Source organism: Paramormyrops kingsleyae, chromosome 16 (genome assembly GCF_048594095.1).
Source record: "Paramormyrops kingsleyae isolate MSU_618 chromosome 16, PKINGS_0.4, whole genome shotgun sequence".
In the NCBI taxonomy this organism is placed as follows: domain Eukaryota; kingdom Metazoa; phylum Chordata; class Actinopteri; order Osteoglossiformes; family Mormyridae; genus Paramormyrops; species Paramormyrops kingsleyae.
Genome location: NC_132812.1, coordinates 25,330,708 through 25,350,929, shown reverse-complemented (window position 1 = coordinate 25,350,929; position 20,222 = coordinate 25,330,708). Strand labels below are relative to the sequence as shown.

The window sequence follows — 20,222 nt, the reverse complement described above, 5'->3', positions numbered from 1 at the left end:
TGAAGTAATTAGTAACTTCACTACTATTTTCAGTAACCTCTACAACACTGGTTACTTCATATTTGGCTGACATGTTTGTACCTAAAGACATTTATTGGTAGAACTACTTTCTTCGGCCAATGATTAAACATTTCAGTTTAGTTTCCACTAATTTTATCTTGTGTTTTTTGCATCTGGAATTTTAAGTAACATTAGTTAGAATTAAAGATTATGAAAGCATATTGATTTACCACTGTGATTCGCCTGCCTGGCGCTACATGTGCGGTTATGGAAAATTAATCGACACCGTTCTGACCAAACAGATTTGGAAAATCAACAGTGTCGTGGTGTAATGTGTATTATTTGTTTATTCCGTTAGCAGACACTGTCCCAAGAATGACCCATAATTTTATGTATTTTTTTAACTCAGCAGTTGTACCTTACTCAAGGTACTGATTTCCTTAATTGTGAGCATTTTCCAGAAATTTTGGTGTGGAGACTACATTAATTCTCATGTTTTTACTATTTTTACTGCTTCCATGCCCTTTAATGTGCTAATTACTGTGTATCTGGGGAGCATGTGATAGTTTTATTGTTATCATTATTATTTTCCTCTTATTTTCCTTTGATCTTAGTAACCAATAATCATCATCAGGGTCTGGTCACTTGAGGAGGAGCGAAAACAACACAAGATAATTCTTACACTCTGCAATGAAAATCCTACTCTGTATATTCTTCCAGTCCCCAGTAAACACAAAATCGAGATACAAATTAAGGTGCTTTTAATAAGGATAAGGCTAAATCTTTATTGTCATTGTCACTTGACAATGAAATTGAAAATAAGACAATAAATGCAATATGACAATAAATATAATTTCCAGATGCCCAGCTTTTGGTGCCTCTATATGTCTCTGCATCTGTATGTATCTAAATTAGCCGTATCCTGTTTTTTTTTTTTTTCTTTTTGTCTAAAAGACTAATTACTTTGAGGACATAAAGAAATAAATGGTGGAACATATTTGTTCAAATGCTTCAGTAATTATCCATAGTCTTATTTCATTATTTACAAAGGGATGGTCTCACCAAACAGGTTCTGGTATCTGAGCTGTCCTTCTGGTTTTATGTGTCCGGTTTCTGAAATTCCATTAATTAAAATTAGCTTGGCATTTTAGTTATGTAACTGAGTTCTGATCAGTGGCCACACTCGTCCTTGAGGGGGCGCCATTCTGTTTAATTCTGTGCAGGAGCTGTTTGTGATTCTCCTCATGAGATGCTGCTCTGTAGAATGTAAGCTTTGTGTGGTACTTGGTAGCTTGTGGTTGCTGCTTGGGGATTGATGTAAAGGGTAGATGAGGCAGCCTCAGAGAGGTGACTCACCTGCTACAGTGACTCTCAGCCTGCAGTGTGGTCATGACTCCTAGAAGTACCCTGTGTCCTCGGCACTAGGTAGCAGATTCACAATTCAGACTCCTGTGGTAGAGAGTGTGTGTGTGTGTGTGTGTGTGTGTGTGTGTTGTGCAAAGGTTTTACAGTGTGCTATAGTAATCTGTCTAGGAGTCGTGTGAGGATGTGTGTAGGACCCCATAACTGGCTGTGTGAGATTTTGTCCCTCTGCTCAGCTCTTGTTGGCATTCAAAGCTGTCATGTGGTGGGGGGAGGGGGGGGGGTTGGCTTTTAAAAGCTGTTGAGCTGTTGGTTGCTTAATGATAGATTCCTAAGCACAGCAGGGGCGGCCTGGGACTACAGGCCAAGCAGTGGAACTGGTGTACTGGTGTACTGGTGTGGAGCCGAATGTCTGTAGGTGGCATGGTGGCAGAGGACCTGGCTGCCTTGTCATGTGCTGGGATCTAAGTGAAGGAGCTGAGGGTGGAACCGCTAAGATCCTTGAAGCCATAAACTGGTTTAGTTGAATATTTGGCTGTATAACTGGGGGGATCCCTTTCAGTTGTGTGCTGGTGTTTGCCCTTGAATATGTTGATTTGGACCAAGTGATGTATTAGCATTAAAAAATAATGATTAAAAAACAGAAGGTTTTGGTTGTGAGTTTTGTTGACAGTGTCTAGCACTCATATTTGCTTCTTCAGGAAATTGTTTTCCAATGGAGCTTAGTCAGGTATTTAAATGTTTTTTTTGTCTTTGTGTAAGTACAGTAAGTGTACATTTACAGTTAGCCCATTGGTTCGCTTTTCTTAGAAGTTGTTTATGATTTTTATCAGTTTATACTGTGTGTTTTAGAGGAACAGGTACAGATAAGCACCCTGCTCCTGGGGGGAGTCTCTGTGGGCACTTGAGGGGGGGGGGGGGGGGCGCTCGGATTACGGGTCTGTTTCCTTAACTGCATGAGTAGCCATTGGCTCTCAATCCCCCCAGTTCTGCCATGGTTGTGACCTCCCTCTCAAGGATTATTTTCCAAAGGGAACAATTGCAGGGTGTGTATTTTTGGGCCGGGGTGCCCAGATGTTTGAAGTTGCTTATCGCTGGGCCATTTTCCGTTGGATGCCTGAGCCACTTTCAAGGAGAGAAGTGACTCTTTACCTCTTTTGTCGGCTGTGTTTTCAGCAGTTTCGGTGCAGCGTGCCTTCAGATCATGGTCCTCCCGGTGCAATAATGCCTGGAATGCGCAGAACTTGCATTTTAATAAATGAAATAAAGGTGACAGATCAAGGGCCATCTGTTTCCTCTGCCAGGAAGGGACCCCGAGAGGTGGTCTAACCCGTGTTGTCGAGCCCCAGTGATTCTTGGAAGCCACGCCCCCTGACCGGCAGCTTGAAAGCCGCCGCCATCGCTAGCTGACTGGACTTTGCTTCTGCCGAAACGCAAACAGATGCCGCGAGTTTCCCTGAGGAGTTTCGTTGGTTGTCATTCTGTAGGTGGAGCTGCCTGTCTTGTGATAATTTTTTTTTTTTATTGTAACTGATTTCTTAATTTAGTTCAAAACAGTGATGTCACTACTGGATAACCTGTCCTTTTCCTGTAACTGGTAATTTGGTACCGGGCCTCAGCGATCCTATTTGTAACAACATCAGAGGTCCCTCTTTCTGCTCGTTTGACGGGCGTCATCCAGGCCCCCCGCTAATTTGCCGGGCAATCACAGCAGCGTGTCCGGCACTGAAGAGGACACCGTATGCTCTCCTCACCATCCCGTGGCACGCAGCCCCCCCCCCAGGCCACACCACTCGAGAGGATTGCAGCTGATTAGCGGAAGGCACAGGCCGAACCAGTTATCACAGGCAGTTAGATTTGTGGCCGTGTGAGGATTGCAGGAGGAAAAGGAAAAGCAGGCAGACTGTGCTGGAAGGTCGGGATGGACTCGGTCATCTCTGACAGGTTTTCTCAGGAGTCCTTCGTTATTCCTCCAGGAAACAGAAGAGGAGGATTCAGCTATTTAACACCCTTCCTTTTTCACCGCGTTTGAAATGACACAGCTAGAGAGAGGGATTGCGACTATTAAAGGGGAGTGACTGTGTTTTTACAGCTAATTTCCCCCCCCCCCGGATGCTGGTGGTGTAGTGACACGTCAGCCTCTGTCACTCGTGGCCCCTCCCACATTGCCCTTCCTCTCCACCCTGCTATTTCTGTCCCGTTTTCTGTCATCCTCTTCATCCCAGCTTCTCCTCCTCCGCCGGGCTTTACTTTCATTGACAGTGACATCATGAAGCACGTGAGATGGCATTAGTTTGGTGGCTTTAGCAGTCACATATCAATGGGGGAACATACTTGTCTTTCCTAAGGGTCTTTGGTCCAATTTCCAGCTCTGGCCCTGGGCTTGGAGAGCTGGACACTCTTCAGATCTTGTTTTCCACTCTTACTGGGAATTATTGTGGAATGTATAGTTTAATTTACAGTCTTTATACACCTGCCAAAAGACAAAACATGGTCTTTCTCTTCCATTTGGCTGGTGCACTTAATCAGAGCAACTTACAGCTGCGGAAAGTAAATTAAAACACTCCCTTTGTGTGGTGTATGGTGATAAATGCACCGTAATTAACTCTGGCTGAAAATTTATAGGGGAGCTAGAACCAACCAAACGTATCATACACAATACCATGATCAACATGCTGCTTGGGGCGGTGAGTGACCCTTGATCGGAGGGCCGGTTGGGGCCCCGGCCTCGACAGAATGATCACGTGTTCAGCAAGGCCCTCAGCCCCCAGCTCCAGAGGTGCTGCATGATGGTTGACCCTGTGCTGTCACCCCCAAGCTATGGAGAGCAAAATGGGGTACGTAAAGAGACAAGTGTCTATGTATCTGTACTCATACTTAAAGGATATACCTTAGTACTTAAAGGATTATATATATACTTAATAAGACATCCATTTGTCTTCTAACTGCCAATCCTGAAGGTTGTTTGGGCTCCACAGCCTATCCCATGCAGCAAATAGCAGGGATACATCCAGGATTGGGTGGCAGTTTATTTCTGCAGTCATACGCTATGGGCAGTTTAGCCTAACTGCATATCTTTGGACTGTTGTAGGAAACCTATTCAAGACAGGGAGAACATGCAGACCCCATTCATTCAGCAGAGGTAGTATTCAAACCCCCAGCTTTGGAGGAATGAGGCAACAGGGCTAATTGTAGATCCAGTGTGCCAGCCCTCTTCTCCAACTTAAAAACAAGAATCTTCCAAGAGCTTTATTTTGGTATGCTGAATCTTGGAACTGTCTGAAGGAGCGTGAGAGTAGTTGGTCTGTGATCACTGAGAACTGTTTTTTATGGCGGCCAAGAAGTCTCTCAATCATGACAGTGCCGGTAAGGGGGAAAATGATGGCTGTGAGGAGACAGATGGTAGGAAAGTGCATCAGAGCACGTGTTTCAGGCTGGGCTGCGCGGGAGGTGTTTTGCATGAGGGTTTTAAAGGGGAAGTCTACCATGAGATTAATTACAATTTTATATGCAGTCACTGCAAGTGTCCTGTGTATTGCACGAGCACCTTTAACAGGGAGCTGGTCTTTTTTTCTGAAAGACGTCAGTCTCTGGCTACTGTATCTGATTCATATTGGAAGTAGAATGTTCCAGTTCTGCAAATAGTCAGTATTTTATATACCCACCCACATGTATTTCTCAGTGTTTGCTTTAAGCAATGTGATATTTACATGTAAAGACCGGTTTTCCCTTAACCATTTTCAGTTTGTGATAATCAAGTAAAAATTAGATATAGCTACGTAAAAAACAAGGAATTGTTTTGAAGAGTCAGCTGCCAGGGGGTAGGAAATAAAATTCAAAATTTTAATAACAAAAATGAAAAGTTTTAGGTTGAACATAAAAAAACAACATGGAACATGGATAGATTTAAGTGGAAACTGAATCTTGTGCTGGCTGAGTCACATGCCTGATGTAATGCATCCCAGAAGTGGGCTCTTTTCCCACAAATGGCCTTTTGATTTTTGTTTTGTTTATTGATCTAAACTCAAAACATCCATCCAGGCGAAACACCGACAGCGTTCGGTTGGTGTTCTCCTCGCTTGGCTTGAGTCCTTCCCACAGCACGTGTCTCAACCGCATTTTTATAAAAGTACCGTTTACATTCTGTACTGAGACCAATCTCATTAGCTCCCTGTTCAGCTTTCCACATTCCAGACACGCTGCAGGCACGATCGCCTCGGGGATTGGGGTCGGTGTCACAGGCCTAGAGCTGCTGCTGGTTGTCCCTGGTTGTTTATATAATGCCTGACTTTCGGCTGCTCTGCTTTCTCATCACTAGGGGGGGTGCTGTCTCCATTCTTCTGGATCTCATGGAATTGTTGCTCTCATATCAAGTCGGGTTCTGGAGCATTTTCAATTTTTCGGGTCATCTTTGAATTATGACTGAACCACAGGGGAATTCTCTGCTGTGTTAACCTTCCATGGGAGCTGGTACAGGAGGAAACTGCCTCCTGTTTATCAGGCAAAACTGAACGTCTGCTGCCTGTCAGTGACCTGTTCCGTTCTCCAGACCTCTCTTGAGGCCTCCCCTCCATTCAGTACTACTTTGTTTTGGCTGCAGGGGCCACAGTGTGATGGCAGGCAGATTGTTTTTTTTATGCCTGTTGCATTTTAATCAAGTAGAATCGGTTGCCTCGTCACGGTTTTCCTTGCAAACTGGCTCGGGGTGACCCATCAATGGCCAAGTTTTAGCCTTGAACAATGGGGGCCGCATCCCGCAGTAGGTCCGTGAGGTGGGTGCTGACAGTGTCCAGGCTGCAGCTCGGGCCGGCCTTGCTCGATACACTGTCAGAAGAAAAGGGCACCAGTTTGTACCTTTGTTTGTCACTGGGGCTGTACCCTCAGGGGTCTACCAGTTGTACCCAGATTATCGGCAGTGGTCTTTCTGCCACACTGGCACTTTGAGAGTCTGTGGGGTTTTAGTATATAAAATGTGGCAGGGATCCTATAACTGGCAAAAAAACATGGTGAATACTGAACACAAAAAAGTACATAAGCCTCCCATGGAGCACATCTTCTACTCCGTTACCTCCCATATACACCGATCTGACTCCCAAAGAGTCACAGCTATAACACTCAAGGAAATTCTTATTTACTCTACGTATTAATCACATTTCATTTGCGACATTTGTTTATATTACTTTTCCCAGGTGAAATGTTGTTTAAAGAAAAAAAACTTTTGAGAAAAAATGAAATGTAGTCACATCAAAAACAAACTATGAAGTAAAACGGAGCAACGATAAAATGTTTATAGTTTTATTATTATTTATGTTTCATAATTATTCCAGGTGGTTTCAGTGAGGTAATTTGGCTGATGTATCTACTGTGAACGGTTTTAGTAATTGAATATTAAACATTTAATAATTAGAAGTAAACATTTTAATTGATCAATGAAAATAGTCGCGCGGTTTAATCGGTCGTTTCGCCTTCTCTCCTCGCGCCAGCCGGGAGTTCGCGTTTTCATGTTGGACGGACGAGCAAATGAACTATAAATCAAACAAAAAGCCAGGATTAATCTCTCAGTGAAGAACTCCCTGTTTTTATGACCGCAGTTATAGTTTCCGTGATGTAGGTTGCATTCATTTAAGGGCCATGATTACTTCGAACGCCAGCGCTGCGGTGCCAGTCCACGACGTGAAGAAAATGGAATTCCGGACTGCGCCGACTTTATTTCAGCATTTATTTTTAATTTTATTTTATTGTCGGTAGGATCTGAACGGTGTTTTGTTAACTCTTTAGCGGGCCGTTAACGTGATATTAAGGGATAAGTCCAAGTGACAGCTCGTGTCTTCTTCATAACGGAGCCTCTATGAGTATGTGAATATTCCGGCCTTTCTCCTCCCAGTGTCCCCAGACCTCTTGGACTTATCTGACGGGCTTGTGCCAGTACGGTGGCGATCGCGCGCTGCAGTGGTCATCCGAAGGCCGGTCCTCCCTCCCACTGGCACAGCAGGCATGTGTTGGCTCTGGCTCTACCCCAATTGGCACGACCGATTGAGTGTCTCTTCCAAATGACCGTCATGCCCGTTAAGCATCCCGGGATTATACCACCACCACGAGCTACATATTCGGCTGCCCGGGCCCAGGCCTTTGTGGGTCTCCGCTTCCTCCCCATGCTGTGCTGATGGGTCTCCGCCAGGGTGCACTACCAGCCCTGGCCTCTAGATGGCAGCTCTGCCTGTGGCTTGACATTCAGGATGGTGAGCAACTTGCTTGCGGAATAGACACAGATTTAAGCTCACTTTGTGACAGCGTAGCTACATATTTCTGCAGTAATTTGTGGTCTTATCTGACCAATTTCTTCTTTTTCATATGTCCCTGGTTATCCAGGTTTGTAGAGTTTTTGATTGTAGCCTGTGAGGGTAGGGTTACAGCAGGCTGGAGATTTAAGCAGATATTTGTTGGACACGGTCACTCTGTGGGCTCTGACTACCGCACCCTTTTCTGTTTTGTCTTCTGGCACAACTGGTATGATGTCTGACAGCTGGCTGTGGTCCCCTGAAATTCGGTGCACCCGCGCAGGTCTGGAAAGCAAGGACCTCTGAGTTTAAGCTTCTCAATGCCACATCTGTCAGTTGTTCCGAGGCTCCTGATGTGAAGCTAGAACACTTCTTTAGGGATGTGATACATCAGCTGTATGCTTTTATTAGGGCTTTATGATAAAAGTTTTATAGTAAAAGCAAGGACTGAAAAATGACTTGAAAAGGAAAAGAAACTGAACTTCAGTTTCTTCCAAGCAGTGAGACTCCTCAACCACAGCACATAACAGACAACGACACCCACAGTCTTCTACTATCCATTTCCATAACTTATAAAATATTTGCATATCTGCACTTTATGGCACACTTTATATACTTTATATTTATACTTTCACAGTTCTATGTTATGTATACTTATGTGTATTATATATATATATATATATATATATATATATATATATATATATTATATGCACTTTATCTTTCTGTGATGTTGCTACTTATTCCTTTTGTATGTGTAGCACAGCCGGGGCACTTTTTGCCAGAAAAAGCATTTCACTGTGTGTTGTAGCAGCTATAACTACATGTGACAAATAAAGAATCTACATCTACATCTTAGGGATATAGAGACCATCCCAAAATACCAAACAACAGGGATGAGCAGGAGCAGAATCCCACTGCCTGTGGGATTTGTGTTCTGCCCCTCTAGTATACATGTATATGGGTATATGAAAATGGTGACATTTGGTCTGGCTTCATATGTCACTAATGTATGGCTGCTGCTGCCTGCCTAGTGACAGTTACCAGGGCAGTTTTTGTTGTGATTTGTATTTGAATTTAGCCGGTGGGGTAGGGTGCAGTGGGGTGGGGTGGGGGGGGGGGGAGTGCCAGGTTGCCAGGTCACCAGGCCTTTCGTCACTCAGGAAAGCAGTCGTCCTGAATTACATGCATGTTTATAAATTTAAGATTAAGATGGATTTTATTTATTATACTTATTTATTATTATTATTATTATTATTATTATGGATTTTAATTGCATGCAGGTACATATAATGCAGACAATGTGGATATGGTGCAAGCAAATTAAACCATACAAATAGAATATCTTGAAAAACAGGATTTTGAAATATGAAGGAAATAAATATTTTAAATAATAATTACCAATGGTATTTGTTCAATGAATGAAAACTGATAGGACTGGATTTGTAGTATCGCAAAGATGAATTGCTTCTTGACATGTTCTGGCTGGGGGTATGGGGTGGCATGTCGGAAGACGGCATCTCTGTGCCTGATGGCAGCAGGTAGAAACACTGGGCATATTTGTTTAGCACTCAGACGTCACTAAAATATGATGTTATGCTTGCTAATGGCAGTTGCAATTACAAGCGCCCAAAACAAAACAGCATTGTGATTGGATCATGTGTCTCAGGTGATTTGGGGAGCAGATGCATCTAGGCAGGAAAACTAGGGCGCCGAAAACTGAGGCATCTGGAACTCTTCCTTGTTGGTGAGGTTGACCTGCGTCATGTCACATAGGATGAGTAACATGCTTGCATGGAGATTGCCGCCTCCTAAATGGCATACAGACAGACCTCAGAAAGTCTGTCTTCATCATCACACACCAAACCAAACAACCTTCAAAGTGTTTCAGTAGAGGATGGAATATAGCCTTACTCAAAAACAGCAGTGGCACAGGACGTCACCTGACACATGTCAGGCATCACAAAAATTTAGTAAATGTATTTCTCTTAGTGGGTTAAAATTATTTTCTGGGATAGATGCTGCATGTAGGGTGCTGAATATTTCACTCTTCATATATTCTGTAAAATGTCAATATATGAAGAAACTGTTTTGGGGAAAAAATGCGTTTTAGTCAGAGGCATTCTGAACCAGTTGCTTCTTGGTCAAGCGTAGTTAGACTTGAGTGGTAATATTCTGTCAAAAGCAGAGGGTGCTCTGGATTTCTGAGGTTGCACCAGCCCCTGGGTGGTTAATGAAAACTAGGCATCTAAATGAAATTGGATCCATTAATCTAGAACGTGTGATGTCATGGGCTTGAGCACATCTGTTCATATGCAGTGAGTGGAGTTTTTTAGACCAGTTGCACCCTGCAAGGTTGGAAGCTGGAGTTGTTCATGATAGCAGTTGGGGTTCAGGTCATGCCTGCTGGGCACAGAGGGGAGTGGTAGCTTGCTTTAATGGGACCCCCGGGCACATGAGATATTGGCCAAGGGATGACCTGGTTTGTACTGCCTGAATGTGCTGGTTTGTCTGATGAAAAGACTGACTCTGTTTGTTGTGGTTCTTGGGAGGCTGGGTGTCTGGGTTTTGTGACATGTGTGTGTGTCTGTCTTTCTGTCTGTCTCTCTGTATCTCTCTGTTTATATCTGTTTATATGTATAGCTCTCTGTTTATAGGTGTGTGTGTGTGTGTATATGTGTGTGAGTGTGTGTGTGTGTGTCAGATATTTTTCAGTATGCCAGTTTCTCTGTGTATTTACCTGTCCAGTAACCTGACGGGCCACGTGACCCCCATAATACTTAATCACAGAAAAACATTCTGGTATCTACCTCAGGCTTTATCTAAACTAATCTTTTACATCAGTAATGTCTGATTGTGACCTGCCATTTTAATTATAGAAGATGCAATTTTTAGTCTTTCATCGGATATTATATTTCATTCCACAAATGCAGTACTTTACTGTATATGGTTTTTCAGGGGAGTATCTGAGCCATGTTTAGCTTTCCCTGCTGGGACATTTCCCTCCAGATTATTCCCTGTTGACATTGTCAATATTTATTTAATAGCCCCCCAGTGTCTCTCCCTAGGAATGTAGCTTATGTCCTCATTCTTTATTTCACCTTAATTACAGGTGAAGGGTAACCCTTCCCCAGCCTTCAATTTAACATAAGTAACGAAACAAAAGACTTGTGTCATTTTTAGTTTTCTGATTGCAGTCACATTTTTTATACAACTGAGTTTCCCCTTGTGGGGACCAGAAAAATATCCTCACATGATCAAAATAAGTTTATAATCACATTGTGGGGACATTACAGTCACAATCACCAGGTTTCATAAGCTCTAAAAAAGGAATGAACAGATTTTTCTTCAAGAATGATTTTGAAAGCCAGAAAAAACACCCCCACAATTTTCTAATGCTTTAAAATTTGGCTTTAATTTTGTACAAAGTGCCCTCTCAGACCAGCAATCCAAATCACCTCTCTCCACTTTGCTTCTGACGATCTTTATTTCAATAACTTTTTGAGAATGTACATGTGTTTCAGGCTTTGACATTCAGACAGGTATTGGTGTGAATTGTAAAAAGACAAACATGCAATGCTGAAGTTGTCAGCATTCACTCTGGACCATAAAATGGGAGGGATTATGGATTTTTTACCCAAAACAAGCAATGTGCATGAGAACAAAAAGAGCTGCAATCTGTCATAACTCAAGTGGTAACACTGGAGATTACACTCCGCATCTACTGGGAATGCTGGCACATTGACTGCAAAACAACGGTTCAGAGGTGAACTGCATTATAGGTTCTCCACAACAGATTTAAATTACGGTTGTCATACTGAGGACTAAGGTTATATCCGTAGAAATGAATGGATGAATGGAGTTCCTCCAAAGATATAGATACCGTGTGTGTGTGTGTGTGTGTGTGTGTGTGTGTGTGTACGTACGTATTATACTGTATGGTGTTGTGTATTTACCTTGACATATCAGTCAAATGTTGATGGGGCCATGATAGGAAGGAGAGAGAGACTGAGAATGTGAGGCAGAGAGGAGTTCATCATCATCATCATGAGCATCAGAGGCAGATGGGAGGTGTGGCGCATTCAGAGGCAAAGCTGAGTTCAGCTCAGCAGTGGCACAGAAGCAGTCAGGATCCCAGGCTAAGCACAGAGCCTCCCACCGGCTCTCCTGGAGGGCGTTCCTCGGAGCAATGCGGACTGGCTCCCTAGAGAATGGGCTGCAGCACCAGCATGATCCTTCTCCAGGGCCTGCGGGCCGTCCTGGAGGGGAATTGCAGCTACGTCTGCCAGAGTGACGCTGAGCTCGGCGGTCCAGAGGAGGCTGACCGGACCCCCAGCTGGAAGGAGTCGCAGAACAGAGTGGACCTGGCAGCATCGGTAACGTGTGTTTGTATGTGTGGTAGCTTGGTGATATGTCTGTGATTTCTTTTTGATCAGGGTACTGATAGCACTACTACACAGCTGTCTGGCAACCCATTCCCGGTCCTAATTAGCAGCAGAAAGTCCCTTTGCAAAGCCATAACTGTGTCCCTGCAAAAAAAGCCTGGAAAGCAGGCAGACAGTCCAGAATGCTGTATCAGAGGAAAAACGTTCTGGGAAAAACCAGGGTACAGGAAAAAGAGGGACACAGAACCAAGATGCTGCCAGATTTCTGTGCAGACCTGCAGAAAGTCACCAATCAGACAAAAAATGTCTTAAAATGAGTTTGGGTGCCTAATACGTATGGGCTGTGACAGAAAAGACTAAAACAGCAGACGTTTCAAGGTGCTTCTGAGCGTAGAGCATTCACTTAGTTTGTCGTGTTTCTCTGCATCTATGTGGATAAGCAGCCTGCTTCTCCCTGTTACGCAAGGGGTTCAGTACTGGCTTCCAATCAATGTCCGCACTAAGGCTAGAAACGGCGAGTATTAGCTTAGTGTCCTGGTTGGGAGTCTGTGAGTGGTGCTGCCTTCCCACCCACTGTTCAGAAATGAACCCCCTTATCATGTACCTCCCCCTCCCCCACATATCAGTTCAGGTATTCATGTCTGTGCTTCTTGGTTGTTGTGTAGTGAATTTCTTAGCAACGGAAAATGCATCATTGTTTGTCTTGAAGTCCTGCAGTCATTTGAAGTGCAGGGTGATGTGAGACTGATTGTCCCAGTGGTCAGGTCTCCTCCCCCACCCCCCCACCCCCATATACACACACACACACCCATTGGTTTGTTTTGACCTGCACACTCACTTAATAACCCAATCGGCTGTCCTTGTTTGTCAGCAGCAGAGACATTGAAAGAATGGCTTTGTAGCTCTGTAAGGAGGGCTAAGGAAACCCTGGCGTATTTATAAGGGATGTTTGTCAGTCATGGGTGTGGGAGACCTAAAAGGGAATTCCCAGCGACATGCCCATCTGTCAAAGGGCAGACCGCACCGATTGCAACGTGTCCTGGCTTTGTAAGAGACACTGTACTTTTCTCTCCTTTTTGTATGTTGTATGTTTACACTGTGGTCCTGAAGACACACAATTTCATCTCACCCTGTACTCTGTACTTGAATGAATTGACAATAAAGAAATCTGACTTAATTGTTATATATTTAACTGTGATCGTGTATATTATACAGATGCTCACAAATTAGTCTAACATCAGGGTGCAGTTTTGGTCCTTATCTGCTAGGTCTTTATAGTGACTTACACTATAACTTATTGTGCTAGGTTAATCGGAAGTGCTGTACACAATGCCTCACTCCTTCAGCACGCACATGACATGAGCCTCAGATGCAATTTGCCCTCTGGAGCTCTGGACCTCTTTGCCAAAAGTATGTTTAGCGTTAAAAGACATTTTTCCACATTATCTCTCACTCCCTCTCTCTTTCCCTCTCTCTTTTTGGCATGTGGAAAGTTTGACGGCTGTCACTCGCCAGCCAAACTTCTGTACACATGAGCTGGGCCATTTCCCAGAGTGCTTTGCTGAGAAACAGTATGTTGTCCTTTGACTGAAGGCAAAAAGGCTTTTGTCCAGATTTTTTGCTTCTAGTTGATCAGCAGCAGAGTGAGTCGGAGAACAGGGATATTTTTTTAATTAAGTTTCAGTCACTGGAGAATTATAGAGAGGAAATACTTTACTCTCAGTAACATTCTTTTGAGGACTTTTATTGTGATAAAGAACTATAAAGACATTGGTCAGAAACTAAGGTCTATTTCTGGAACTTCTCAAACGTAACAGTAATAGGAAATTAATCTTCTATTAAGCTATATTTAATATTCCATTGATTCATCACCCATAACTGTTTTTCCTACAGAATCACGGTGAGCCGGTATCCCAGGAAGCACTGGGCATGTAGCAGGGCCCACGCTGCACGCTATGGTCTAGATATAAGAATATATTTTTGGTCTGATTTGTGAACATAAGTACAGTGCATGTTGGTACCGGTGCATTTTGGTAGCTGATCAAAATGTGAATTTTATCTTGCGGTGGTAGTACTTTAAAATTTGCTAGCATTATTAGCAGGAGTTAGTTTTTTTTTAATATTGTGGGCTTATGTTTGCTCTTTTTAAATTCAAATTAAGATTAAAATTGTGCATCACACAGATTTTTTTTTTTTTTATAAAAACCAGTTTCAAATTTAATTTCAGTTTTATTGCTTGTATTGGAGACTCATCCAGAATTTTGATCTGGAGAGCTGGTACAGGAAGTAACTTGGTTTGGTGTAAGAATGTAATGTAGCTGTTTGACAGCTAGGGGGAGCCGTTCCAGTACGGTGAGATTTTGGCTGGAGGTGTGGCATCATCCTCACTGATGGGTCCCAGCAGAAACAGCGTTCCTAACAATGGTACGTTCTCTTTGCTCCCCCACTCCTGCCGGTGTTGTGGCTACAGACAGTGCAAACATAACATCACTTCTAGTCAGGATTTACCACAGAGAAATCCTGACTCACTTCATGGGGATGCTGCGGCAAGACACTGCTAGCGGAGTGATTTTTGTCCATGTTCGTGTTGACCAAAAGGGTCCCATATGTTTTTGTTGCAGTGAGAATAAGTGGGCTAGGTCAATCAGTCCATTGTGTTGAGGGATTTGGTCACTGACATGGCTTTGATGGTTATTCCGGGAAAACGGCAACATTTTTTCTTGTCATTAGTTTCCATTTAGCTGCCTGCCACAGTCGAAGTGAGTCATAAACAGGGGCACCATTTGTGACGTTGCTTTTGAAGGTTAGACCTGGTCCATTTGTCCATTTCCTTGCCAGATCATTGCAGGGCATGCAAACACACTATGGGTACCATAGATGTGTCACTCTAGTCTGATCATATGTCTTTGCAAAAGAAACCCTGTGCATCATGTAGGGGACAGACGTAGTAGAGTAGGAGTGGCATTCAAACCCCCAACCTTGGAACTATAAGGCTGCAGTGCTATGAACTTAGCCTCTATTTTTCCGGTCTCTCTCTCTTGATGATTTTGATAAGTTGCTGGAGTCAGAATATCCTTCCGATGGCTATCTGTGTAATCCGACGCATCCAGTGTTACTTACATCCGCGGCTCGCCGAAGAGGCATTACAAGTTTAAAATCGAGGTTCGGACACTCAGCAGGGATTTTTCCATTGACCCCGTCAGCAAAAGTTTTAAATAAACGAATGGCAAACAATAAAAGTAACTGGGGGAGAACTAACTTTGAAGAAAGTGGTAAGCATTTAAGACCACAAGAAGAACACAATCTGTCTTCAGAATCTTAGGGGAGAAGATCAGATCCAATGTTAACAGGATAAGATGACAGTGTCACTGATGATGGGACGGATAGTGTGGTACCTTAACCACAGGTCATCAAAACATTTCTAGCAGGAGTATTGGTCTGTCTTGACTTATCTAGGCCTATAAACAGCTGGTTTGAAATTCCTTCTAAACAAACAACAGGTCTATGAATGATAAATAAGTTTAAACTTCCTATTATATTTATATAAATATATATTATATTTATATTATTATATTTTTCCTATAATTGTACTTCTTATGGTAAAATATTTACAGGATCGCTTTGTGATTTATGTTCTGCTGCCCGATAATTAACTAATTTATTACTGGCCATTGATTCATTCATCACGTGAAAGACTGTATGCTATAGATTTCCGATTTCAAAAGGGATTATCTGTGGTATAATTATTAAGCCCCGCAGGTTATAAAATGGATTGTTGTAATAACTGCATATCTACTTGTTGAATGTGGAAGTTTTACATTTAATGAAAATCACCTAATGGGGGGGGGGGGCATGATAAATCATGGAATATGACTCTTTACCAGTCATTTGAAAAATATAATAGTTTCACTTCAACATTTATTTTGCCAGCGAATAAGTTGAGGTGATGGCTTCTTGTTTCCTCTTTAAACACAGATGTACCACGGCCCTTTGAGTGATAGGCCCTCACACTGCTGACTTACGCTCAGTTCTCCATTGGGTCCCTTCAGTGTCTGTACAGGAATCAGAGTGTCTCTGTCTGAACTGAAACCTGTCTGCCTGTGCACTATCAGGCTGCTTCTACGAAGAAGTTTCCGCCTTTCTAAATGTCCGTGTAAGCGGGTCAGTGTGTGCTAAGGAGACCTCACCAACAAAGGCAGGAGCTGTGAAGTCTGGCACCCACACCATCCTGTTGGCATAAAAAGTGCAGAGCACAGTGCTTCCTTTCATAGGTTGTCTATATCTGGTTACCATCCTTGTGGTTAAGTGAGTCGTTTGTGTCTTGCATGCTTACTGATATTTTTGGTCACTTCCACGGTGAGTTAAAGGATGGGGGCCTAAAAGCCCGTCATCCTACCAGCTGTTGTACGTGGTTTGTTTTTGTGTGTAGGTGGTTTTGCATGTTAATGTCTGTGTGTCCCGGGGTAAACTCCAGGTTTGCTGTGCCCGCAAGCTGGTTCTGTGCTGTGGAAGATGGACGGACACGGATGTGTGTTATGAGGAAGTCCCCTCAGTGTGGCCGCAGCCTTGCTCATCTCTGCTTTTCTGCAAGCTTGGCTCAGCATAAAAGCCCAGTGGTGCTGTACGGGAGTTCTGCTTTCTCCATGACCTGCGCAGCTGTTCCAGGCAAAGCGAATACCTGGGCTCCCCCCTCCCAAGTTCACTCGTGACACAAACCCCCCAAATCTTACTCTGTGGTGTTGAGGGGGCAGGGCTTACTGTACTGTAGTGTAAGAAAAGATCCTGTGAGCATACACACACACTCGATGACTCTGCAGCCTGTATATAGGTGAACGCATACATATGTGACCAAACATACACACACATACTTACACTTACATTTATACAGATCCAATGACTATGGCAGGCCTGCCCACATGCACACACAATTTCCCATGCCGCTTTCCATCCTGTGTCCCTTTAAAGGCTGGATAGATTCCCCCCCCCCTTTTATTTCTTTTTAATTCTTTCCCAGTCTGTGGTTTGAGGTTGTTGACAATGACTGGCAGGTGGATGGGCTGGTTTCCAATTACAGGCCGAGCTGCCCTTGTGGGAGGAGCCGGAGGAAGTCCTGAAAGTCGGTGTGAGTAAAACGCCCCCCCCTTCCACCCCAAAACAAAGGCAGGCCAGCTGAGTGAGGGAGTGGCCGTCCCTCCCTACCGACCGAGCCAGCGAGTCAGCGAGGCCAGGCCAGCACTGTTAAACACCAGAGTAGTCTGCGTACAGGGACTCTTCAGAAGTCAGCTGCAGCCTCACTGCAGGGCCAGCACCGGAGCCCAGGGACGAGCTTGGGAGGGAGGTCTGGCCGTCGGGACGCCCCTGGAAGGGGCAGCTATTTCTCAGCCATGCAGGGGAGGGCCGGCAAGGCAGGCAGGAAGGAGCTGGTGATCGAGTCCCCGCAGCAGTATCGCAGCCTGCACCAAGTGGACCGAGAGCCAGATACCATGCCGCAGGTGCCGGTGAGTCTCAGACTCCAGGCTGTGATGCCACACTGGCCAGTGTCTCTGTCACCATTCACTTGGTTGTTTTTGTCTCACTTTTCCGTCATTCATGTCGTTTAAAAAAAAAAAAAAGTTCAGTTTAAGCATTGAAGCTGTGCTGTAGCAGTGATTCAATGTAAAAACCTGTGGCTTTGCCCAGTCGAGTGTGGCGTTCCTGGCTGTGCTCGTCCCTGGATTTTATAAGTCTACAGTTTTTACCTCAACAGGTGTCTGAATATCTTTCAGCCTTTCAGCTCCACGTCCGATGCTCGCGATGAGAATCCCGTCTTCTCTTTTATTGGGCCACGATGATTCCAGCTGGAAATGTCCTTTGTCCACCTCCGTGGGGAATAGCAAACTTTGCCAAAACTGCAGGGGGTGTGGGGGGGGGGGAGGTGTAATGTTTCAACTGGGAGCAATAATTGCAGCTTATAGCTACAGTAAAACTCATTCTTTTCAGCTCAAAAGTCACCGGTAATGGCAAGAGGTGAAACTCGGGTTTAATCTGTCATCTGTTTTTATTGTTTGCAAGGGAGCGGTTCTGTGACTCGCAGGGCTCCCAGTGACAGTTACTGTGAGGTTCGTGTCTGTGCTGCTGCCAAGCTCGAGTTAAACGGTTGAGGCAGTTTCATTCATTTGTTAGGCGAAAAGGAGGTGCCTCCGTTACACTGGATTATATTAGGGATAAGCTGGGAGGAGACTGAGGCGGGTAGCAGGTGACATTTTGCCTGGAGTGAGGTGCAGAGATACCTGAAAAGGCAGCTGTGAGAAATGCTCGAAGCATGTAAACAAAGAGCCATAACGCACATTCTTCCTGACGCTCTCCTTCCATCCACATGCTGGCATGCTGCCCCCTATCCTGCTTCCCCATGGGGTGCACGCGTCTGTTCCTGTGCTGCTCGGGAGGTGGTCAGATTCCGGGAAGCAGCTATCTGTTCTCTGGGCCGCCTGCGAGGCAGGCTGGACGAATGCAAAGCGGTGGCCTTGGAGATTTGGGGGTTAGGACTGCCAACAGAAAACCGGAGCAGTAGGAGGCCCAAGCAGCCTTGTGAAAATCATACAGCAGCCGCATTGTGTGGCTTCAGATCAGCTTTGGGGTTGATTAGCGGCGCCGGCTTTTCTTAAGATGACATGACACCTTTGGCTTTGTGACTTGTACCTTATCTTCTGTTTGTATTTGGGATCTGAATGGGCAGTATATGGGTCAGGAACTATGCACCCTATATCACTCATTCAGAGATTTAGTCATCAGTTTGGTGATCGGACCCTGATCTAAACTAGAGATAACTTCACTGCAGTGTGGCTGATTTCAGCACTGTATTCAATAATCTAATAACACTTCAGGGTGGTAGAGACTCATCTACTATTGTGTGGTGGCCGTGTACAGACATTAGCGCAGAAGGACTACAATGTCTGAGGGTCCTGAGGGTCCTGAGGGCCTGTCTGCAGCTTCCTGGTCCCTCTGGTGTGTCAGCCATCAGAATAGACACCAACACCAGCCCTGCTGTCTCCTGACCTCCGACACCTCACCCAGACCTCCTGCTGTGTCTTCTTTTTTCCTTCTCCTCAGAATTTCTTCATATCCCTGTATGCCAACCAGTTGATGATGCTTTGATGATTTAGACTAATAGATCAACAGCCTCCTGATCCTCCCCGCAAAGGGGCCCATTGACCCTTTGTGTGGCCCCTGTTTCTGTGGGCCCCAGTGCGGTTGCACTAGCTGCGCTGCCTATCGTTCCATCAGTGACTCCAGGCTCACCCTGCCTCTGTAAGGTGTAGAAAGTGGAGGGTGACTTCAGTGGGAAGTGTAACAATGAAGGCAGTTTTTTGACAGGCATTGAAGACATTCACTTTTATATAATAAACTAGGGTCCCACTTTACAATAAGGCTACCCATATAAAGAGTTTATGAATGGTTTATAATCTGGTTATTAATTAGGTTGTAACACTTTGTAAATTATTAATAGAGAATTTTAAACAAGTTATAACACAGTTTTCTTTTTATGAATGAGTTACTAACATTTACAAATGGCAAAGGGAACCTTATTCTAAAGTGGTACCTAAACTAGTAATAACTTTTGTTCAGTGCTTCTTCTCTATTGTTGTCTTTCCTTCTCACTCTCTTTCATTTTTTTTCCCTGAGTAATAATAATGGTGTAATCAGAGGGTAGACAACAGAGCCATCCTCTGCAGGTCCCTACATGAGCTACTGTATCAGCTGTCCAGGACCACAAGACCCCTAGAAACAGCCACATTTCCAGGGCTCTGCCTCTGAGGTCATGCTTTCGTTATCAGGCCCAGATGTAGAGGCTTGTGAACGCGGCAGCCCTGGCCTGCACCCAGGCTTGCCTAAGCTCCCGCACCCTTGGACATTAGATGGTGTACGTTTGTACACACACATGCACATGAATGCACAAATATGCACCAGCTCACACGTACCGACGTGCAAGAACACTAATTGCATGGTAATATGTATAATTACATAGTACAAACCACCTCCTGGTCACAGTCATGGCCTGGAGCCTACCAGAGGCTGGGGTACACCCTGGATGGGACGCCTGTCCATCGCCAAACACAAAGTCATTTAGAATTGCCTACCCTCATGTCTTTAGACTGCAGGAGGAAAACTGTGCTACATGGCAGACGCACAGAGCAGAGGTGGCACTGAAACTCCCAGT

At 44.4% G+C, this 20,222-nt stretch overlaps 1 protein-coding gene across 26 annotated transcripts in view; it reads left to right on the top strand.

Annotated features, from left to right (window-relative positions):
- LOC111852209 (dedicator of cytokinesis protein 9-like) overlaps window positions 1-20,222 on the top strand; it is a 76,098-nt gene that overhangs the window by 9,744 nt on the left and 46,132 nt on the right. For 5 of the 26 annotated variants that reach the window (XM_023827817.2, XM_072700313.1, XM_072700312.1 and 2 more), the window contains exon 1: window positions 11,736-12,016. The exons of 7 other annotated variants lie outside the window; for them this stretch is intronic. In XM_023827817.2, the coding sequence (XP_023683585.1) occupies window positions 11,852-12,016 (165 nt within the window). In that variant the 5' untranslated portion in view covers window positions 11,736-11,851. Of the gene's footprint in view, window positions 1-11,733; window positions 12,017-17,190; window positions 17,524-20,222 lie in introns of those variants that run through there. 14 more of the 26 variants (XM_072700308.1, XM_072700306.1, XM_023827801.2 and 11 more) reach the window with 5 other exon arrangements.